The 22,353-nt window shown below is 39.9% G+C and overlaps 2 protein-coding genes across 5 annotated transcripts in view; both read right to left on the reverse strand.

Moving 5' to 3' along the window:
- Positions 1 to 2,802: 2,802 nt before the first annotated feature.
- On the reverse strand, positions 2,803 to 14,596 carry cog3 (component of oligomeric golgi complex 3). Its single transcript, XM_080498596.1, has 23 exons — positions 14,405 to 14,596; positions 14,018 to 14,164; positions 13,876 to 13,937; positions 12,886 to 13,051; positions 12,239 to 12,313; positions 11,842 to 11,934; positions 10,999 to 11,124; positions 10,844 to 10,924; positions 10,703 to 10,746; positions 10,476 to 10,602; positions 9,700 to 9,791; positions 8,730 to 8,869; positions 7,961 to 8,121; positions 6,859 to 6,967; positions 6,627 to 6,745; positions 6,387 to 6,476; positions 5,639 to 5,759; positions 5,266 to 5,354; positions 4,990 to 5,124; positions 4,410 to 4,485; positions 4,143 to 4,270; positions 3,420 to 3,518; positions 2,803 to 3,260 (listed from the first exon to the last, which is right to left on the reverse strand). Exons 1-23 carry the CDS (start codon positions 14,588 to 14,590, stop codon positions 3,231 to 3,233), a joined length of 2,496 nt encoding a protein of 831 aa, XP_080354722.1. The 5' UTR covers positions 14,591 to 14,596; the 3' UTR covers positions 2,803 to 3,230.
- Positions 14,597 to 16,555: 1,959 nt separating this feature from the next.
- mid1 (midline 1) overlaps positions 16,556 to 22,353 on the reverse strand; it is a 30,410-nt gene continuing 24,612 nt past the window's right edge. For all 4 annotated transcript variants that reach the window (XM_080497757.1, XM_080497758.1, XM_080497755.1 and 1 more), the window contains 6 exons: positions 20,557 to 20,705; positions 20,340 to 20,467; positions 19,216 to 19,359; positions 18,538 to 18,699; positions 18,237 to 18,444; positions 16,556 to 17,590 (listed from right to left, as the gene is read on the reverse strand). In XM_080497757.1, the coding sequence (XP_080353883.1) occupies positions 17,245 to 17,590; positions 18,237 to 18,444; positions 18,538 to 18,699; positions 19,216 to 19,359; positions 20,340 to 20,467; positions 20,557 to 20,705 (1,137 nt within the window). In that variant the 3' untranslated portion in view covers positions 16,556 to 17,244. The remainder of the gene's footprint in view (positions 17,591 to 18,236; positions 18,445 to 18,537; positions 18,700 to 19,215; positions 19,360 to 20,339; positions 20,468 to 20,556; positions 20,706 to 22,353) is intronic.

A 22,353-nucleotide genomic window follows, 5' to 3' on the forward strand; every position in this document is an offset into this window, starting at 1 on the left:
TACACACACCATCGACCACAGAGCGATGTCTCATGCCGATTAAATTTGCCATTGCTTCCCTTTTTGTTAATCCATGTCATGACACCTTTAACTTCATTATAAGACACAAACGAGAAAGTGCCACCCCACACAATCGACTCCCTGATGCTGCTCCGAGTGCCCGAGAGTGAAGCTTCACTCCCTGAAATAGGAATCACACACTGGCAACAAGTTCCTATTTAGAAGGGGTGGGGGGCTAAAAAAAATAAAGACAGGAGTACAAAAGCACAGATCTTTCTCACTTAACCTTGGTGTTGTTAAACGTTCAAATCATCTTTTATGTTATTTATGCACTTTAAAAAGTCCCACAGCATTATGACACTGCCTGTGAAACACGACTATGAAGCATCCTTTAAAGTGAGTGTACTATAGCAATCCAATCTAATGGCTGTTGACAGTATTTGCATTTCAAATGCAAATATTAAGTATGTGTAGATCTTCCTACAGCTGCTGCATTAATAAGCAGTAGAAAGTCTTCTGCTGTGGACCTTGAAGACAAACCACAACAGCCTTGTATTCAGGCAGGTTTAATAAGCAGGCGAGCCGATACCGCAAAACTCGCTGCACTTGGCACGAGTGTTTAATCATTAGTGACATTTCACTTACCAGTGTGGACATAATTGACCAACAAGCCATTTTTTTGAGGAGGAATTTCAGGTAAAATTTTCAATTACCGAGAAGATACTCAAAGGAGCAAAATGACAAACTATCTGGATGAGACAATAAAAACTCCCAGAGGGGTTTATTGTTCACAAGCTGCGTCTCTTTATATGTAGAAATTGGACTTCAGAGAGCCTCCTACTGCACTGATGCAGAAGATTTGAAGACATCCTGGAGCTGACTGGGCAGGGATACGTTTGCTCCAACAGCAGCATCTGCATCCACTCCCGATAGCATGTGACGTTTAACTGATAATGATCAGGGGGGGGGGGGGGGAGCACCAAGTATTGGCAAAGCTGAAAGTAACTCAACAGGGCTTGGTTTTTTTTGTTAACATACATTTAAAATCATTAAAACAGCAGCGATAAGAGCTTGAGATCAAATCATTGATTGTAATTTACTTTACATTCTGTCACAGCCAAGGCAAAGGTCTCGCACTGCCAGGAACTGACATGCTTCAGAGATATCTGAAGCAGAAGAGTGCAGAGATCAATGTCCTGCTCCAGAACATCCAGTCCCTCATCACCTATCAAAAGACTGTCAGTCCACAGAAGGTCAAGCCCCAGCAAAGACTCATCTCACAGATGGAAAGACGGCAGCTGCCAGTGAAACAGAAACTGTCTGCCAAGAAGACCCCCTAAAGTCAACGATGTCCTTGAATGGCAATTTCTTCTTTGTGTGAAGTGACTTGAACTATCGTGTTCCCTGAATTTAAATAGAAAGACAGAGCATTTGAGAAACAAAGCCAAGAAGCATTAATAAGCTTCTTTTTTTTTTAATTCGAATGTCCATAAATAGCATAACTGTACACATCATCTTACAAAGATCACACCAAATGTTACAACAGTCCCGTTACTTCTGTTACTGTGAGCGACCGCGAGAAAATACACCCAAGAATCATGAACATAGCAAATCCGCCCAAGGTCACCAGTCCATTATATTGCTAGAATAAACCACTTTAATCAGCATTGTTATAAAAGAAAAAAAAAAAGGTATAAAACATAAGATTTCATTGTCTTTTTGTACATATTTGCAAATTAATAAAAAAAAAACCAACCCTCTAACAAGGACATTGATTAGACGAGTTTTGTGGATTTTGATTCAAGGTGAAAACTGGAGCTATTAAGGCAGCAAGACGATTTGTGCATGAAGAACTGTGTATCTGTATCTTGATTTGTGTAGGTCTGTCATTTGTCTTACTGCATACTTAATTTACACAACTTCCCTTTACATGGGTGCTTTTAGATTCATGCGTGGGTAGTGGAAGTTATGTGTTTAATATGGCTGATGGCTGTGGGTCTATAATACCTCAATCGCCACTTTCATTAAACTTTGGCCTCTCAGTCAGCTTTGATTTTACATATTTATCAGCATATTTATTTATCCCCATAAGTAGAAAAAGGAAATAAAAAAGTATTATTTGCCCTCAGTTTTGACTCCATTTGAAATCACCGACTCCATAATGTTACTTAGTGTTACGAAGGGCTGTATAACCAAGGAGAGGACGCACCAACAAGAGTGAGCCTGCCAGACGACACTGAGAGCAAATAAAACCTGGAATTATTTGTTGTGGAAGAAAAGGAGGAAAAAAAATCAGTCTGTCCATCCAGGTTCACATATGTATCTTTACAAGGTGTTGAACCAATCACAGCAGATTGTTCACACTATGGACAGGTTATGAATCCATCACAATACAAACAAAGAGAAACACCCACATTCACACTTAAGTAGTTTTCACAGTCCCAATAAAAAAATCTGTGTAGACAAATTTAAGTTGCATTCACCATTCGCATCACAGAAACTCATATCATTATACACACACACAAACTTCCCTGCCAGCATGCACGTATCATTTTGCTTCGATAATAGCTCCGTAGAAAACCTGCCCGCCTGGACACACCTGCAGCATCATTAGGCTCCGACTGACCATTTTACAGACTGCTACATTTTAAAATATTAAACAAACCTTTTTGCAGCATTTTTCTCTTATTATCCTTCCAAAATAATCAAGGTGGAATCTGATTGGAAGTACCCTGACTCGGCTACCGAGCTGAAGAGCTCCATTTGTGTCCCCCCCCCCCCCCCGACCCGGGTGTGCAAATCATCTTTATTCTGAACAATTTGGTGTTGAGATGAAACTATCATAAATCCACTACAGTTAAAATGGATCTCTCCTACATTGAACAAGCTTTCCAAAACACCCACTTCTTTTTTTTTTTTGTCAACGAAATGATCAACTCAGTACCCAAAAAATAACTCTCCACCTCCCAGTTGGTTGTCGACTTCAAGATGAATACCTGAACCCTTTCATACTGCTGGAGCCTCTTGTAGAAAAATCTTTGGCCTTGTGCAGAGCTTTTTTTTTCTTTTTTGCAATCAGCTCAGCTCTCCTGGTCCAGTGTGCAGCTGGTGTGCGGTATTCTGGTCATCTCTCCCACTCAGCCTCCCAGCTCTCCTGGTCAGGGCTGGAGGTGCAGCAGCATGTTGCTATCCAGGGGGTATTCGCCAACATTGCACCGCTACACCAAGCATTACTTATTCACAGACAGCAGCAGGTTGACCTGAAAGAGAGCCGTGAAAAATTATGAGCGCTCACCGTGGCTTAGCCGATATCTGATGTTTAATGATACTTGAACTGGAATTTTGGATGCTGCTGCAGTATTATTCAAAATATGCCAGGTGCCTTGAGGCGCTGCTCATCCATCCAGAGAGTAATATACCTGCTCCATAGATGGACAGGCAATGATTTGAAGGTCTTCTCCACTGTATTCCTCCTGAAGCAAAGTGTGCAGTCTTTGGAATACCTGCTGGATGTTATTCTGTGGAAAAAGACATGCTATTACTGAGTGCTGGAAGGAAATTAATACTGCATTTCCATCTGGCCTATGTCCCCTCACTATCTTGTTTCCATGTCAACCGCTGAATTTTGTTCCTCTCTCATTCAGCCTCACCTGGCACCTTGATGAACACTACACAGGCTGCACAAAGATTTCTCTATTAAGAGTTCAATCGCACAGGCAATTTATAGCTAAAGGCACAATCTCCCAGCCAAATTTAAACAAGAGTCAGGAGTCACACAGAACTATCATTTATATCCCTTTTAAATTAGGAGACAGGCTTTCTAATAAAACGTCGAGGTATGAATGTGATCCAACAGTGCAAGAGGTTTGTTAACACTGCAGAGTACACCTGCAACAGACCTGCAACTTCACCCCATACAAGGAGCCATCAGCATGTTATCAGTTCAACTTGCTAGTAATGTGCGAGTATCTTCCAAGTTATATTATTTGAAACAAATTAGACCTTGGAGTGCAACATCATGTTATTCACGCTCCGTGGATCTTGTATGAAAAAGAATCTTGAATTCTTTGAGCTTTAACAATGACTTGAAAAGCAAATGACTCATGCAGTACATGCTATACTCTGGTTCTGCTGCCACCCACCCGGACAGGCTTGAAAAGGATGAACTCTGTGTCTCTATTGGCTAAGTACAAGGACATGCTCTGTAAAGTGCTGGGCAGCTTGCTCTTCATCACCCGGTAGGTCGCCATCACTATATCGTTGATCTTTGCTGGAAAAAGGAAGAAAAAAAAAAAAAAAAAGACAAAAAGGAAAGACTTGAAAAACATTGATGTGCCGTCTTTCAATAATTACAGGTCATGATGAATTATAGTGCGATGCTCATGGTGTTTCCTGAAGTAGAGCCTTACCCGGCTGTGCCCAAGGTTGCTGAGGCAGACTGTATGTGGGACCACCTTGGATAGCCATAGTTTTGAGAGCTGCAACCTGAGTGCAGAGAGCCAGAAGAAAACATTAGTTTGAGGAGACCTAATTTGTGTTAGCTACGGTGAGATACACAAACAAGCACAAGATGCTCGGCTGTCGGTTCAGCCAATTTAATACCGTCTTGAATTTGAGTTGTTTTTATATAAATACACACACAAAAAACCCCAAACACAAACAAAACTGAGTGCAATGGGTAGACAAAAAAAACCCACAAGTGAATAGTTGCAGCAGAATCACTATATTGTAAGCATACAAAAACTGTAAACAGCCACACGCACATACTCCCCATCAAGTGAATTAGATACCCTTGGTGCAAAATAGCTGTTTTATCTTCACTTGTCAGCTAAGTACCGAGACCGTCTGTGATCAGTGAATAAGAAAATATATATTTTTTTTGGTCTCAGGGTTCTTTTTTTTTTTTAAAGGTAAAAGCTGCAAAAAAATTGAAGGTCACGATGAGCCGTCGCAGCCTCGGGCTAAGTCTGCCTTCACTCTAACAGTTACCTTGGTGAGAAACTCCTCAAGGTTCCCCACAAAGATCTGAGTTTGCTGCTGGATAAACTGCTCACAGCTGAACTTCAAGTGCCGGTCCACATCCTTCTTTGAGTCGATGTAGTGCTCCTTTATCTCTGGCGTTCCCTGGAGAGCACAGAGTAAAAAAAAAAAAAAAAAGCTTTGGCACTATCAAGTGGCGTTTCCCTCAGGCAGGGTCCTATCAAAGTACATAAAGTATATAGTATGTTGAGTAGAAAAGGTGGAAAAGAAGACGAAAAACAGTACCTCTAACAGGAATTCAAGTATGGCGTTGTGACTGTTAAATCGGAAGAATTTGGGGACAGTCTTGGGGTTGAGGATTTTGAAGGCAGCATCTGAACACAAAGCAGAGATTAAATCTCAGCTGGTGTAGAATTAGAGTGCCCTCTAGTGATACTCTGACAATATGTCCTTGACTGGGGACGAGTGTGACAGTCGCAGCCGATCTGCCCTCGTGGGCCACCGGTTAATGTACATGATGGTGTTGGATTACAATTTCCACATTAATTGTTGCCACCGGTGCGTGCGATAGGCACAAGTTGCTTAATGAGCATGAAAATGTAATGACTGGCTTTATGGCGCCGAACGCCAATGTTCCCTCCACCTTTAATTATCTTACCTCGCGTTTTTTTCAGGTCCAGTGAAATTTCCTTGATGGCAAAATCGGTGTGAAATGGGGCAATCTGTTCACGCATAATCAGCAGGTGCTTGATCAGGAAAAGTTGCCCATCTATTTGTGTCTACAGAAAGTGAAAGCACACTGTTAAATCCACACTGGGGGGCTGCCAGCACAAAAGGGCTGACTACCCAAACCAATGCCAGAATTAAAAAAAAAAGAAGAAAAAAAAAAAGAAACACAGGCTCAGAGGAGATAAGGGAATATCTCTAATTAATAAGCACTGATTAATCACAGCCAGGAAATGAACATATAACAGTGGCAAACAGAGGAGCAGAAAACATTTATTGTTTCGCAAGCAACTAAAACACTGGAAAAAGACACTAAGTGGAATCTGTCTTCGGAGATTGATGCTGCGGCGTTAATTTGACGTGTTCGGCTGAAACGGGCCAGTTGGCGCAGATATTGACAGCATATTTGAAGGTGAGAGCTGCCCATAAATAAAGGAAGGTCTGCTGCACACTCAGTAAAGCATAATGAAGCACGCATTAAAACAAACTTTCAATGACATAGCAGCTGCCTTTTGTTAAGGATTTTGTAGCCTTAAAGACCATTATTCTCGAGAGAAACTGATCTTATTTATCGAGGGGGAAAAAAAATTACTTTTCTGGCCATTTCAATGAAAAGAAAAGTTTGTGAAGTTCAGAGGAAAAATACAGAATGCACATTATTCTTAACCATGTGTGCCAACCTTGTTTTTAAGGATGATGTCAGAAGCTTTAAGCAGGGACTGGATGCAGGCAGATAAGGCTTCTTGAGATAAACCCTGGAAGACCGCTCTCTACAAAGAGACCAACATTTGGTATTAAAAAAAAAAAACCAACAACACAAAAAAAAAAAAAATCAACAAAAACAGTGAAGTTGCAAAGCTACAACCCCGGAAGAATGTTTGGCTCAATAAATTAGCAAGTTAGAAAAATTGAAGACTCACGTCAATACATCTGTAGAGCTTGGATAGACAAACCAGGGTTCGTCTGACAGTAGGGTACCACATGCCGTGCAGATCAGCAGGAGAGACAGATGTCGGTATTCGGGATGCTTCAACACTGCCTGTATTCATTGATTCATTTTACAAAGGAGGAGAAGACATCAGCCCGATGACAGCAACGCCAAATGTGGAAGAAAGGCAAAGTGAAAGCAAGTGTCACGATCTGGAAACAGACCAGCATTGCTGTTTCTTCTGCCATCGGGATCCTCAAGCTGTACATCAGAAAACATGGACTCCTGTGACATCTGCTTCATCTGCTCTTCCTTCAAGCTCTGAGCAATTCTCTATTGATGACAGACAAGCAAGAGGCAAAAGGTGGTTGGTAGAAAAACGTTAAGATTCTGTAGAGTCATGTTTTTACCGTTTTTGTTGCAACAGCAGGCCTAGGGGCTTCTTAGAGGTACGAAACATCATGAAATGCAACTCGTAAAACAAACGTGTATACAGACGGAACGTAAGATAAACATCTGAAGTACATCGAGAACATCGCGCGGATTCCGCATCGCATCTGAAAGTGCAACACGTTCGAGAGCCGTTTAATATAAACTGAGACTCACAGGCATAGTTAAAAACATCTGTGGATATTCGCAAGACCAGAAGCCTTCAAGACTTTAATTTGCATAATTCAACTTAAAACATTCAAACTTTTTAAGCAGCTGTAGATAGACAGTGTTAGATGTGGATTTTTTTTTCCCTTTCTTGACTACAGAAGAAGTCTACAGGTCTTTGAACGCTTAACATAAAATGAAATTAAACTTGAGGAGAAAGAAACAGACAAAAAGACTTATAAATATCTGAAGAAATATCAGACTCTGCACTATCGAGTGATTTTAATAAAAATAGAGAATATGCAACACATTTAGGAGCTTTGAAATATCAGTCTGGACTCAAAGGCATATTTAACAGTATGTAGACCAAAGACCTTCGGAGGCTTAAAACATCAGTCCTTATCAAGGAGCTTCTGGGAGTCAGTAATGTTCTGGTTAAAGTCAAAGACTATAAGACGCACATAAAGAGCATACGTGAGTATAAATTATTCGTCCATCTCCCATTCTGCTTTATTCAACAATCACATTCAATTTGGAGCTACCATTTAATCGCAAACCCAACCCAATCAAGCAGATGGATAACATGCAAACCATACAGAGAAAGTGTGAGGCAAACGCTCTCACCACTACACCAGCGAAAAGACCCAACTATGAATTATTTAAAGCTCTGTTTGAATCTGATGTGTGCATAGGCGATAGGCTCCATGCCTCCCAGCACAAAAGCATTACCTCCATCATTTCCAATTTTTCAGGATAGGCCAGATCCCCCGGAGCTGGGTTGTAGCCTGTGATATCAGTCTGGATGTAAATGTGGGTCCTATACACCAGCCTCTCCTGAACATCCTCCAGCATTTGCTTCACCAGCGCATCAAAGGCCCCCAACTGAGCAGCTGTGGCGAAAGACACAGAGGTCACGTTACTGTTCAGCCAATACCCAGAAAAACTACAAAGCCCCGCTTTCGAGGTTGCTGTGAACACGATCTACATATACATGCCTCACGAGCTGAGCTGTGCACTACGCTCAGGATGTATAGGGAGATTGCATGTGGTTGGGTAATGATGGAAAAAATATCCAAATGTCATGAAAGCATCCCACTGCTCACACCAAAGCCAATCTAATAATTCTCTGCTTGTACATTTTTTTTTCTCCCCAACTTGGAAGACCTAATGTTTGACTGAACCGATCCATACTCTGAGTTTCTGTCAGAAAACGAGACATAAAAGTTTCACGATAATGAATGATGAAATATTTTCTCACTGACAATATCAGAAACGGGTACGGTTTATTTCATTAGCTTTTATGTCTCTGTAGATACATTCTTCTTTTTTTAGGTGTTTTAAATCATTCAATCCATTCCAAAGACGGGGGTTTAATTAACTTCGACTGAAATAGAATCTTGCAAAGCAATGATGATACAAAAACAAAGAGCGAGCCCAAACTTGAGAGGCGTTTCTTGGCGCCAGTTTAACAAAATGTACTGCAGACGACACGACGCACCGTTGTTGTGGACGTGATCTTCCAGCATCTCGTTCTTCAGGATGCTGCAGAGCTCAGACAAGGTTTCCAGGTGGATGATGTGGATGATCAGAGGCCGGAGGACGTCGTACAGCGATAAACACAACTTCTCCAAGAGCTCGCTGTCAAGAGATTCAACACAAACAATTCAGTTGCTTTGTTGAAGACAAAAGGTGCGGAATGGCTCGGTTAGTAGAGCGGTTATCTCCCAATTGGAAGGTTGCAGGTTTGATCCCATCTCTGCCTGCTCAAATGCCAAAGTGTCCTTTGGCAAAAACACTGAACCCCGAACTGCCTGTGTGAATTAAAAGTCTTAAAATACAAATTTTTTCCAGTCAAGCTTCAGGGTTTTTTTTTTATTTATTTTTTTATGTTTTTATTTTTTAAGTGAGACATTTTTAAAGTGTGGCAGGAAATTACTGCTGACAACTGTTGGTGATAAAAAAAAAGAAAAAAAAAAGCACAACTTAATTTGAGTTATCTGGAAAGTCTTTTTATACCGTCTGCTACTGTTATGCTTGTAGTTTTGCATTATATCGTATTTTTAAATGGTCTTCATCACACGCACAATAGATTAGTTTCAAAAATGTGTGTTGACATAAAATAATCATTTGATGATAAATTCTAAATAACAATAATAGAATGAAAAACACAAGTTTCCCTTCCAGTTTATTCTTTCTAACAGGATTTATTGTGAATTGTTAAAAGGAAAAATATGGTAGGAAAGGGCCTCCTCCTGATCCTCAACCCACGTGCAAACACTTTGAAACAAAGAAAACAGGAGTGGATTTAAAAAGACAATAAAAATGCGGTATAAATTTGTATTTCAAGAACGGAAACCAAAACATCTACGACCGCTAATTGTCTTTTCAAAATTGGCACGCCTTTAACAAACATGTCAACGCGTTGCAGAATGATCGCGCTCGTGTCGGTGAAGCGCGCTTCTACTCACTCGAGTTTCTGTGTAGGTCTGGTGAAGAAGTCATTGTACAGCTGGTGCTCATCCTGACACACATGCACCATGAATGCGCAGCCGCTGCGAACCTGTACGAAAACACAGTTAAGGATCGCACGCTGCCAGGCCAGCAAATACCTCGGCTCCACCACAAAACCAGTAAACACATTCTCCCAATTAACTATTACAGCAATCATTAACACGATGCATAACCTTTCAAGGTTCATTACAGGAAAGCTGTGGACAGGTGGTGCGGCTGTTATGATGTTTTATTGCTTGAAAGTCTGACCTTTAATTATAGCCTCCCCATCAAGCCAATTAGCGGAGTGTTTAAAATGCCACAACAGTATCAGAATACGTAGTCTGAGCAGGAGCCAAAACTGGACCAGGTTTGTCTGGAGTATCACATTAGAATAAAAAATATTTCACAATCAATTACTGCCAACCTTTGGGTCAGTAAAAACTTCAAATGCAAAAAAAAAAAAAAAAAAGGAACGGGAGTAATTTACAGCTTTATAGATGAGCTATGACGAAGGGTACACAAACAACTCCGGCGAAGCAATTCACTGGTGAACAAAGCAAGGAGAAATCTCCAGACGCCTGCTGCACACAATCCCAGGTTATGCTCATTTATCATGTGCACAGCTTTGTGTCTCTAACAAACAGTGCAGAAAATACCCCAGAGGGCCCACACTGTCCATTCTCTGCAAGCTCAAATGTCACCTTGCTATATCCGAAAGGGCACTCCCCACTTCGAACCGGCCAAGCCTTACCAGAGCACAGTGGTCTTTGCTGTTTTGGTTGGTCAAGTCGGTAATGGTGGATCTGATGCAGGGATTGAGAAGCTGCTCTCTCTGGTCGAGGTAGCACTGATGGATTTCACCGAGGAGCTGCTGGTACCTGCTCGTGTCAATTAGAAAGATTGATTCGTTTATTTAGGACAACAACAGTGGGGGGAAAAAAATACTTTATTCAATCGAATATCAATGTTAATACTCACTCAGGGATCTTTTCTGCTCGCTGTTCAATCTGTTCAATAAGTGACTGAGGGAGCAAATTGGAGCAAATATTTTCATTGCCGGAAATTAAGGGAAATAATGTAGCATACATTTTGGGTGTGTAATGAAATAGGTATACTCACTCTAACTTTAGGTGCAGCTGCTCTGAACTTAACATAATACAGTGTGAAGGCGTTGTCGGCATTTGCCAAACCCAGTGGATCCTGGCAGAGACACACGCAAATATCAATCTTAGCATCTGTTGACTTTGTAAGAGGAGTGCGTCGTCTGTACTTACCCTTTTTGTTAACTGGCTTGTGAGATTCTGCAAAGTGTTTACGATGTGGATCTTCATGAAGTGCATAGCTTTGGAAAGACATTGTTTGAATTTGGCCAAATAGACCGGATAGTCCTTGAAGTTAGGCTGCAGTAGAAATAAAAAAGACGATATTAACAGGAATCAAATCAAGAAGGATTACAAAACTACACTAAGAAGATCACTTAGCGATACTTAAAGTTGAATGGTTACAGCGTTATATTTTACTGTTTAATTAGGGGACATGACAACTGATCCAAGTGATCAACATGATACTTTTTTATTTTTTTCCCAAATGAACAAGTTCTGGCTGCATTCTGGCTCCATACACAGAAATGGAGAGCTCTCTGAACAAGCATATAAAATTTCATTAATCAAATACTATGCCCTTTGGAGTCACCAGATCACAAAACAACCAAGCAGCCACGGGTCACTTTGGAACGCTGCGTGACGGGAATCCCAACTCCAATTACAGGTTTATAACACTTCAGTGAAGTTTTTGGAGAATAAATGCCGTCTCGCACTGGAGCCGTTCTGGCAGAACTTAGTAGCTTAATGCCTCACTTACACTCTTTTATTTCATTCTCCTTGCAATAAAAATCCATTCAGTGCCCCAGTGCAGAACTTGTATTGCAATGGAAACACAAACGTGTGGTGATTATCATGTTTGTTTGAATTTTCACGATGCAAAAAAACAAAACAAAAAAAAAAACCCTCAAAAGATGTATTCAAATTGGAACAAATGGATATTAGCAATCCAGAAATTCAACCTGTTCGCCATGTACAGTGATAAAGACTAAAGCATGTTTGCGTAATCGTACTCACATGTGAAGAAACATATTCTATGCAGTCGTCTAACTTTGACAGCATTGGAATGAAGCCCTCACTGTTCACAGACAATGTCGGCGAGTTCAGTTTCTGCAAAGACAACAAAGAAGTGAACCTAAAGATATGTACTTTTTTAAGCAAAGACAGCAAATATAATGGTTTCACTTTATAATCTGTCAAATACAAAAAAGTTTACTTTTAATTACAATTATTTATGTTTTCAAAGAATAGATTTACACAATAAATACAATAGTCATTCAAAACTTTTTTGTGAGCGTATTAAAAAAAATACTTTGGTAATGTCTATTCAATATTTAAGTGACATGCATGTCACAGTTCATACATTCAGTGTTTAATTGGCTAGATTATGTTGATGACAGGAAATACGTCTTACCGTGTTTATGTTTTCCAACTCATTAAAATATGACAGTTTCTGCTGTATGCTCTCTGCCAGGTCAACCAGCTCCGACTGTGAAGAGACAAAAAAAATAAATATGCAGTTAAAAACTATTTGACATGACAGTTCGGTCTCACCCTGTTTTTCAGGTTCTCCTAACAGTCAAATCTACACTAAACTCAAGCGCGACATTTGCAAAAGCTGGCAAAACCAAGCGTCACTTAAAGCTGCAATAATAAGATATTTTAATGTACTACAGAATAACAAACAAAAAAAGGTATTTCTACTCCTCGCAGTGACTAATTTGATGTTATCCCACTTGTATGTTCACTATTTTTAGTCAAAGAATATAAACAAAATATCGATTTCCCGGAGTGAAATAATAAAATACTCTCGCCATATTAAAAATAAAAGAAATGTAGGAAAATCACTTAATAATGCTTTTTATCGTCATTATGCAAAGAGTCTATATCTAAATAATGATAGCAGTCATTGATCAATACATGGAAGAAATAGGAATTCAAAATATAAAATCAATTAAGATATCCTGGTCTTTACAGGAGTAACAACAGTTGTGGTATTTGCACTCAGTCTAAATACTGAATGAAGCAGGTATCAGGTGTCGGGATTGTGTGCTACCACACCTGTTCTTTTAGGAGCTGTTCACAGGCTTCATGCAGGGCGCCGGTTTTATTGGAGACAAACAGGTACTGCTTCTGGAGGGAGTCCAACTGCTCAAGAGCTGCACTGACGTCTTTTAAAATAGCGTCACATTGTTCCTGGTAGCAGTTGAGATCGTCTCTTGTTCTCCTGAAAGGGAATCATGGCACAAATTGCCAACATTGTCAATGAAAAGCTAAACATATGTAGCAACATCCTTACGTGAGGAAGTGGACAGAGAATCGGAGAAAGAGTAGAATTTTTGAAAACGTGCCAACTCTTATTCTGTTGTAATGGCCCTTGTGCTCCAGACCCAAATAAGTCCTTTAATAGTCCTCTGCTTATTTATCTAAGCAGAAGTGGGTGTGTAAAAGCTTTGGTCAATGACATGAAATATATTGTTTTAATAAACTAATCGTACTTTGTTAATCCCCTCAGGGAAATTCCTTTTGTGACAGCCACATGAGACTGCTCGTGGGGGTCAAGGGCTCAGTGAGAATCAAACTGGCAAACTTCTTATTCCAACTCTTTCTCTGGCCACTAGAACACCGCTGCTCACAAATAATGCAGCTATAATGCAGTTTGGGGTTAGGCTCAGTCACGGAGCACAATATACACACAATTTAACTGTTGAGGAAATTAAACTAAGCTTTCACGATTAGAAAGTAGAGTTTTGGAAAGAATCATCTTTGTATGATTCAAGGAGCCCCTTTTGGGGAATTTTTTAAAAAAAGAAGTAAAAATGGTTAAGTTTAACCCAAACGTACCCTAAAGTAAGCTTAAATCTGAAGCTTAATTCAGAGAGTGATATGTGATAAATAAATATTTCAATCTGAGGCAAGTTCAGTGTATGTTTCATGTCAAAGTATTTTGTTTCTGGTCTGGTCTTGCATGTCCTCCAACTTCAAACTCCTCTCATCAATCGAACAGCATGACACACGAGTGAAGACATAAGCATTAAAAGATTGAAGTACCTATACTTTGCACTCTCTTCTTGGTCCATGTTCGACTGTAACTTGGCAAACCAGGCAAAGAACTGCAACACAGAAAGGCATCACATCACTTCCAAGAACCTCATCTGCCTTTAATAAGTCCTGTAACAGAAGAGATGGAGACCTGCTGTGCAGTCTCGATCCTGTCATTTTCCATATCCAGCATCTGGAAACCTTTGAGCAGGACGTCTTCAGTGGAAGCAGGGACAGTGGCTGTGAAGGTGGACTGCAGGGACCGAGAGGACAGGCTGCACAGGTCCTCGATGGGAAGCTGCAAAAACAAAACAGGACTCCACTTGAAGCTAACATAGCTACATGGCTACAAGTGTCGGATTATAAAAACAAACACTACAAACTAATCAACTCGTTGGCATTCCGTGGCAATATTCCTCAGGGTTATCGTAATAAAGTAGTGCGAAAAAGACAGCTTCCTTGTCTATATACACTTGCGTGCATAAAGTAAGTTAGCAGCTCTGTTAGCCGGCTAGCTGCCCCGGGATTCCGAGCTCACCTCCGAGGGCACAGACAGAGTTTCAGCCGCAGCACGAATCTCCAGGACGGAGTCCATCTGCTTCTCCGTGAGGGGAGCCGAGGCATCCGTGCGGCGGTCCCATAAGGACAGCTTCTCCCTGGTTTCCTTGTCAGTGAGATCCAAAAGGGAGTGATCTGTGGACGCCATGGCCGCTGTAGACAGCATCAACGTCAGCAGCAACGCACACAGGTACTTCCTGTTCCGGGAATGTGGGCGGGGCTAGCTTAATGGGCGGGGCTTGTATGTGTGGGGCGGAACCGATCTTTGTTTACGTTTACAGACGCGTCTTACGCAGATCTTGGAAATGTTATGACCCAAATCTGCTCGTTTGCTTCATGTTTACGAGAGGCAACATGATATAAGGTAGTCATGTTGGTATGTCAAACAGAGATAAGTCCATCTTACTTTAACACTTTTGTGTTTAATTGCATTCATAGTTTCCTTAATTTCGATATCATTGTATTTATATGATATTTTCAGTCTTTACACTAGAGGCAATAACAAAAACTTCAGAGAAAAATCAATGGCGCTGACAAATATACCATTTGCTTTTTAAAGTGATAAAGTTATCTTCATGTATTTTTCTTTTTCATGGAGCGTGTCTTATTTTTCGTTTTATTTTTCTATGGTACTTGATTTATGAAGACTGTTATTGTTGCAATTTGCATCATATACATTGACTTTATATTTCAGTCAATGTATATGCAGCAGTAAGTATCCTGTATTGAAAAACAATAGACATACAGTACATAAGAACTTGAGTCAAACTGCTTTTAGTGCTGTAAAAAAGTCATACAGTTGCAATAATTGTAACTGTAAACAGACCTACAGCCTTTTTTGTGGTGGACTATCATAAATTAAAATGTACTGTTTAGGCTATATAAGTGCTTCTACCTTTGGTGAAAATTCTAAAGTTTAAAATCACTTTATATTTTCTGTATAATTTGAGTTGACCTATTTACTCTTTTTCTTACTGATTTCCTGGCACCCACATCTGTTCTGTTCGACTCTCGTCTTGGTTGTGTGAAAATTTGTACAACAAACAAGCAATTAAAACAAGTCTAATTGCTTGCGTCATTTATTCTTCTAAACCAAAAAGAATTCCAGCAGGTGGAGCCCTGAGGGGAATTTTAAACTTTGTCCTTTCATTCAATCTGCCAAATTGATTTTCTTCAACAGGCAGTCAAACATTTTTTCCAGTGAATGTAAGTGTGGTACTTGTACAGAGATGTTATTTTCAAATCTGTCAACTTCAGTGTGTCTGCTTGTTCAGTCAGGTGGAAGAAAAAGTGAGTGGGCGTAGAAAAACTTTGATTTGATGTGATTTTATTCACCTTGTGTTTACTTTCTCATATTGCAAAGTGAAATGTGTACCAGTGAAGTATTAGTGTTCATGTCAATGATTAAACTCAGTGGGATCACCTCAAAATGAAAAGTTTGGTAGTTTGTACAACTGTATTTTACTATGCCAAAAAAAAAAAGTATTGTGTTGTGGCACAACAATTTTAAACAGTTCAATAATACAATTCCTGTGACATCAAATGGAAATGAAAATGTTCATGGCAGATCATATCATTGAATGGGACAATTTTAAATAAGTTAAAACAGATATTTTCCAAATCATGAGGATTAACAAACTTACATCAAATGCCTTCCACTTTTTCTTTTTACAGGGAAAAATGAACACGCCTGAAAATCCTGTCTTAACAGTGTTACAAGGAGGAGGTGGTGTATTACAGCTTTATCTGCAGGGAGTCTCATAGAGAGGTCACGGAGAGTTCAGATACCCCCCCCCACCCCTCCTCTTTTTCTTTTTTGCTCTTGTCTACTTAGTTGAAGGGAGACACTGCAGAATTCAAGCCACGTTACTTCAGTACAAAAAGAGATGTCAGAGCAAATCTTGTCAAAACATGTATTTTGGTTCAGCGCAGGTCAGAGACCCATAAAGAAACACTGACACTTTCCTCTATGCTGGTGTTGCCGTTTTCTTTTCACTCTATTGTGGACACTTATTCATGCTTCAGTGGAAACCCCAAAGTGAATGCGTACAAACAATATGCGTGTATTTCATAGTTTTCCTATCGAGATACATTTGTTGCTTACACTTAAACAAAGAAGACAATCCACACAGGCAATTATATCATTTATTGCATGTTGTTCAAGAACTTTAAAAGTAAAAACTTTATGGAGGAGCTGTTCTGAAATGGCTACAACAAAGGGGATGAATAAACTCATGGATCTAACTGTACAAAGGCATTTACATGTAATAAATATCTTAAAAATGCTAGGTAAAACAATTTTTTACTATTATTACTGGATCAATTTAAGTGCATTTCCCTTGAAATCAGTGACGGGTAAACATGTGTATTATAACATACGTGGCTTAAAAATGCATTTACTCAGGATGCTCTTCTAACAAAGTGCTATAATGTTTAATTAAAAAATTAATCAAAAAAGTCTGTAAATCAACCCTCAAACATTTGAGAAAATGACTCACTTAAAGACTGATGATCATCCTTTTAAGCACCACAAAGATAAGCGTGTATCACACGACTTTAGAAATCAAACGATTTAAAATATAACTACATTTCAAATGTAAAACCACCCAGCAGAACAATGTACATGAATGTGCAAAGCAAAAAAAAGAAATACATTTACAAGTGCCTTGAAATAATTTCTTCAATAACTCCAATTAATTTCCACAAAGCCTCAATGTCAAAGCTCTAATGGAAGTGATTTCTTTTTTTTAATTATCATTACTCAAGATCTGTCCACATCACAGTTTGCAGAACGGGCAGTTTAGTGTCTGTACGGACACATCAGTTGTACTCTGTACCCTCTAAGTGATCAGGGATGGGCAGTCCACTGAGAATTGTTAAACATCTATTCCACACGCTAAACACGGGGCAAACGGGCTGAACAAAGTCGATGTCGAACGTGTGCAAGTGCTGAGAGCCGACGGCGTCGTAGAAGGACAGCAATGCAGAGTCGTAGTCCAACAAAACCCCGAGACGCCGCAGGTGCGGAGTGGGCTCGATGGGTATCTCCTTACTGTTGTGGCGCACCACCCACGAGTTGTTGCAGCGCGCCAGAACCCAAGATGCAGAGTTTTTACCAACCCACTCGTGCTTTGGCGCCGACTTGTAAGCGATGCCCACTGCAAACCTGCGCCACAAATGAACAGCTGCAAATTAGGAGTTCAGAAAGAATAATATATAGCGGTAAATTACATTCGCCTTGTTGTGTGCCACTATTGAAAGAGTAGAGATCATTTGTAGTATGGTGCAACTACTGTTACAATGTTCCAAATAATACTTAACTACAAGAAAAAGTACTGTTGTTTAAAAAATACTCAAGTACAGGTAGCTACAGCGCATTCATCTAAAAAAATATTTAAAGTCTTAGATATAGTCCATAGTAGTTAGTTGCCTTTTACTGCATAAACAATAACATGCATTCAATGCATTTCTCAAAGAATGAGGTATATATTAATAATACTACAAGCATTAGTTTTGTAAACATAAATAAAATATAATACCGGGAATTAATGATAAAACTTATTGGTTACAAAATAGCAGATCAGAAACATAGCTTACATGAAGTCAACTGTGTACTTGTATAAGAAATAATGATGCATGAAGTACATAAAAAACACTGCTTAACACAGTACATGCAGTATTATTACTAATTAATTGCCCCCCTGACTGTAGTTACAAAATTACTTTTGAGATCTCCCCGTGTTGAATAAAATTGTATGCTGACAATCTGAGATACACCATCGTATGTGAAAGAAATCAGGGAAGGGTTTTACCATGTGCTTCCTCCAATCAGAGCTTCCCAGTAATGGCGACCACTGTCGATGTACACGTTTCCCGTGACTCCATAGCTGCTGTGACTGGAGAAGCGATCCTGGCTGTGGCTCTTTTTGGATGAGGTCTCGTCCCTCTCCACCGTCAGGTTGTCGTGGGACACCCTCAGCTTCCTGTGTGCAGACTTTGGGTCCAGTTTGAATGGCTGACCTTAAAATAGAGGAGAGAAAATGTTACACACATGGATCTAATATGTTGAAGATAACTAACGATTTGGGTGATTGTGTTGAACTGTTGACATACTATTGGTCTTCAGTCTGCCCGGTTCACTGCTGCGGTTGCCTGCCTGGTTTATGGCCTTCACTATGAAGATGTATTTGGTGCCACACTGGAGTCCGTGCACAGTGTAGTGATTCTGCTTAATGTTTGGCACTATCATCCAGCTATCAGCAGAGTTACACAAACCTGCATTACAGACACAAAAGTCACTGACCCAGAATCCAACATTTTAAAGTCGGATGAAATGAGAAGTGAAACAACGTAGAGCAACAACATTGCTATTTTTGACTCATTAAACATGGTCACATTAATACTCTTGGTAGCGTGTGCAAGCACTGGAGCAGATAAGAACAAATTGCTTGATTAAGCATGTGAGCGCATTAATGTAATCAATTCACACAGTATGCTGCTTATTTCAATCCGGAGATAGCATCAAGCCTACATTGCAAATGTGGATGCAAATCTGCTCTGTTATTTTCACATCTCTTCCAGGGCAGTGCAGAAATTGTAGTGTATTTTGGTAACATCTCATTATCCGCACAAGCCAGGAGAGAGCTTCTCTCTCTTGTAGTTACAGCCCAATATTATGTTTGGAAATTGTAACACAGCTCCTCGTTCCTTTCAAATCTCCCCGTCACTGTTATGTTTCCCCACCACAAACATCATGCTGCACTCCCATAGGAAAACTGCACATATACTTACTGACAACATTGGATTGGTTGGTAAATATGGCGTACTGAAGTTCATACGAAACAACAGAGAATTCGTCGTCTGATGTCCAGTGGACTGTGATTGTGTCATATGAAGCCGTGCACAGCTCCTCGCGGATCGCTGGTGGATTTGGTGCTGCAAAGGGAAAACAAAAGGCAAATGTTATCCAAAAACAGTAATGGAAGCCGAGTGGGATGCATTCAATACACAAACACATCAAATAAAGGGCCTAAAAAATATGTTGACAAGACCTGTGCTGGATAAATGGCATCATCCGTTTGTTTTTTGTTTTTGTTTATTTTTTTTTCCGTTCTGACGAGTGTGATTAATCTAGGCTGGAGTTTCTCCAGCTATTATCGTGAGATCCCCCATGCAGAGTTAAATACACACGACGCACAACAGGAGCCGAGTGTAAACAATCAAACCTCTTCCATTCAGCAGAAAAACAAAACAAAAAACATCCCAAATACCTGAGGTTTTCAGTTTTCTGCCACTCACTGACAAACCCATATTTAAAACATATGGCTTCTATCCTGACTTGCAACATCAATGCTCTAAAAATAAGTGTTGTTCACATAAAAGAACATTCATTTTTATAATGAAAAACAAAGATTTATGCAAACAATTTTAAGAATTGTTTACATAATACGTACATTGTACCCTATAATTCAGTACCGATACAACCCAAAAAAAAATTTCTAGTATTTACACAAATTCAAAAGGGGGAATTTATAATAATATAACAAATATATTAGAATAATGTAAAACTGAGAATGAAACAATAGAATATTTTAAACCTGTTCATTATATAAACATTTTGTGAAATCCAATTTCATTGGCCAAAGGCAGGGTATTCCCAGGACAGGTTTACTTTATTTGTGACAGGTTTCACCAATTAGCCACAGGTACAATTTTTGTACGTGTATGAGAACCCAGCAAAAATAGAACAGTCAAAATCCAATGCACACACAAGGAGAACAGGCAATCTCCACACAGAAAGGCTCATAAGCTCAACCCAGACTTCAAATGTGGACATTGTCGTTGCATACACTCCACTACTAAGAGGATTCAAGACAAACCATAACATAGTGTTCAACAAGTTAAACTTGACAAACCTGTGAGGTAATCCAAGCTTTCTAACATTTTCTTCTCCCTTGTGAAGTCCAAGGCAAAAGTATCAAAGGTGTCATTCAGGTTTATTTCTGGGAGCAGGATTTGGGAGGATGCTGTTGCCATAGACACTCTGTAAAAGACAATGACAAGTACTAAAGTGCTTTTTCACTCAAATGGGTTGTTTCTTATCAGGATTGCATTTTCCCCCGGTCTCGTTACCTCTCACAGATACTTTTAGCCGTCTGAAGGAAGCGGGTGTGATCCGTCTCTTTGAGGGTTTGGTCAGCATGAGTGATGAGGGAGGAGGACCTCTCGATGCACTGCTTGCAGCTGGCTATCTGCTGGGCTAACTTCCTCAGCCTCAAGGTCTGGTAAAGAAACAAAAAACAAAAAAAACCAGGACATGTGGATAAATAAACCAGTAAATACACATGAGGCACCGATGAGGCGCCAACCTGCCAGGTGCTCTAGGTTTCTCAATGCCAATTATAAAATCCTGCAAGGGAGAAAAATCAGATTCCACATGATCCTTATGATACCATTATAGTCACCACATGGTTCAACCTCCTATCTGTGCTTTTGTTGCCCTGCAAACTGACATGAGGTATGAGGTGAGGAAGGAAAGAATCTCCTCCAGAGAGTCCCATCAGAGGAAGTGGGACTCTATCTTACACCGACACTAAACACTGCACAGCATGCCATCACCTCTCCGAGGGCCAGGATAGGAAACAATTTAGGAGGCACAATCCCATTGAAAATATTACCCAACATGCCAGACCGCTTTCAGAGTGGAGGAAAAATGCAGAGACAAAACACAGCAACAAGCTGTGATGAGTCAGCCAGTTCAAGTAGCCCACAAGTATGCAAAGCCCATCGTGAAGGACCGCCGTTTGTTTTATGTTTCAGCCCAAAGGTTAACGGCTCTTTTCACTTTGACCATTGCTTTGCCTTCACCACGTGTTTATTGCACTCCTGATGACAAAAGGTATATAAGCCCAAGCCCAGCTCTTTTCTTACACTGAACCACATTGTTTTTGTGCCTAAACCAATCCAAACAGAGACGAATCATGTCTGTGTTTTATTACCCTCTGATGGGTTTCACAAAGTAATTTGGGTTGGATGACTTGTTTGTGGCCACAAGTGAAATTACAGACATATTTCACCTCATATTGCAGGATTTTTCCCCTAAGATTCTCAGTTGCTGTAAAAACACAATCACTATCACTATCCAGCCTCACCGAGAGCAAACGGACATCAAAAACAAATAATATCCCCAAGTTATGTGACATACGATATTTTTTTTGCTCATGTAATGAAAATCAAAGCTATTTTAAAGAAGTCAGTAACGTAAATTACTTTCCTTAAAGCTTGGTAAGTTTAGCTGTGAACCAACTGAGTGTTTTAAAAAGTTTAGACCAGTAATTCATTTGATTTCTGATAGCCTAGCATTCATTGAGCTTGTGACTGGAAAATTAAGTTTAGACTTAAACTGAGAATTAATCTAGGAAGAGAATTTGATGTTCGATTGGTATCAAACATTCCACACCAATGTAGCAACCGCGGACAGCATCAATAAATCAAATTCTCTAAAAATAAAACTAAAGCAGTGAAACAAAAACAACTGCTTCCAATTGGAGTAAAGTCCAACTGAATCCAGTTCACGGTCTGAAAAAGCACCAAATCCAACATACACACTTGTGTACCCTGATGGCCCAATAGCCATGTTCTGAGTCCACTTTACTCTTTTATACCGATGCCAGTTATCACATTTTATATAATAGTTTGTACCTCTGTGTGATCAATAATTCCAAAAGCCAGTGCGTAAGATAATGTGACCTTTATACGAATGTGTGGCTGTAATCAGACTGCCACAGTGTCTGTGGTGAACCCTGAGGGAATCTGTTCTTATGTGACACGTTTCCAGCTGACCGTGCTTTATCGAGGGTGGAATACGAGTGAGGTTTGTCTCAGAACAACGGGTGTAATTAGCAGAACAGTCGGCTGCGCCCACCCCCC

Source organism: Blennius ocellaris (assembly GCF_963422515.1).
Source record: "Blennius ocellaris genome assembly, chromosome: 6".
Lineage (NCBI taxonomy): Eukaryota > Metazoa > Chordata > Actinopteri > Blenniiformes > Blenniidae > Blennius > Blennius ocellaris.

Coding starts and splice junctions, on each gene's coding strand:
- cog3 (XM_080498596.1), bottom strand. CDS start 14,590: ATGCTGTCTACAGCGGCCATGGCGTCCACAGATCACTCCCTTTTGGAT. Junction 12,314..12,885: donor AACAGCTCCTAAAAGAACAG/GTGTGGTAGCAC, acceptor GTCTCTTCACAG/TCGGAGCTGGTTGACCTGGC. Junction 9,792..10,475: donor GCAAAGACCACTGTGCTCTG/GTAAGGCTTGGC, acceptor GTTTTCGTACAG/GTTCGCAGCGGCTGCGCATT.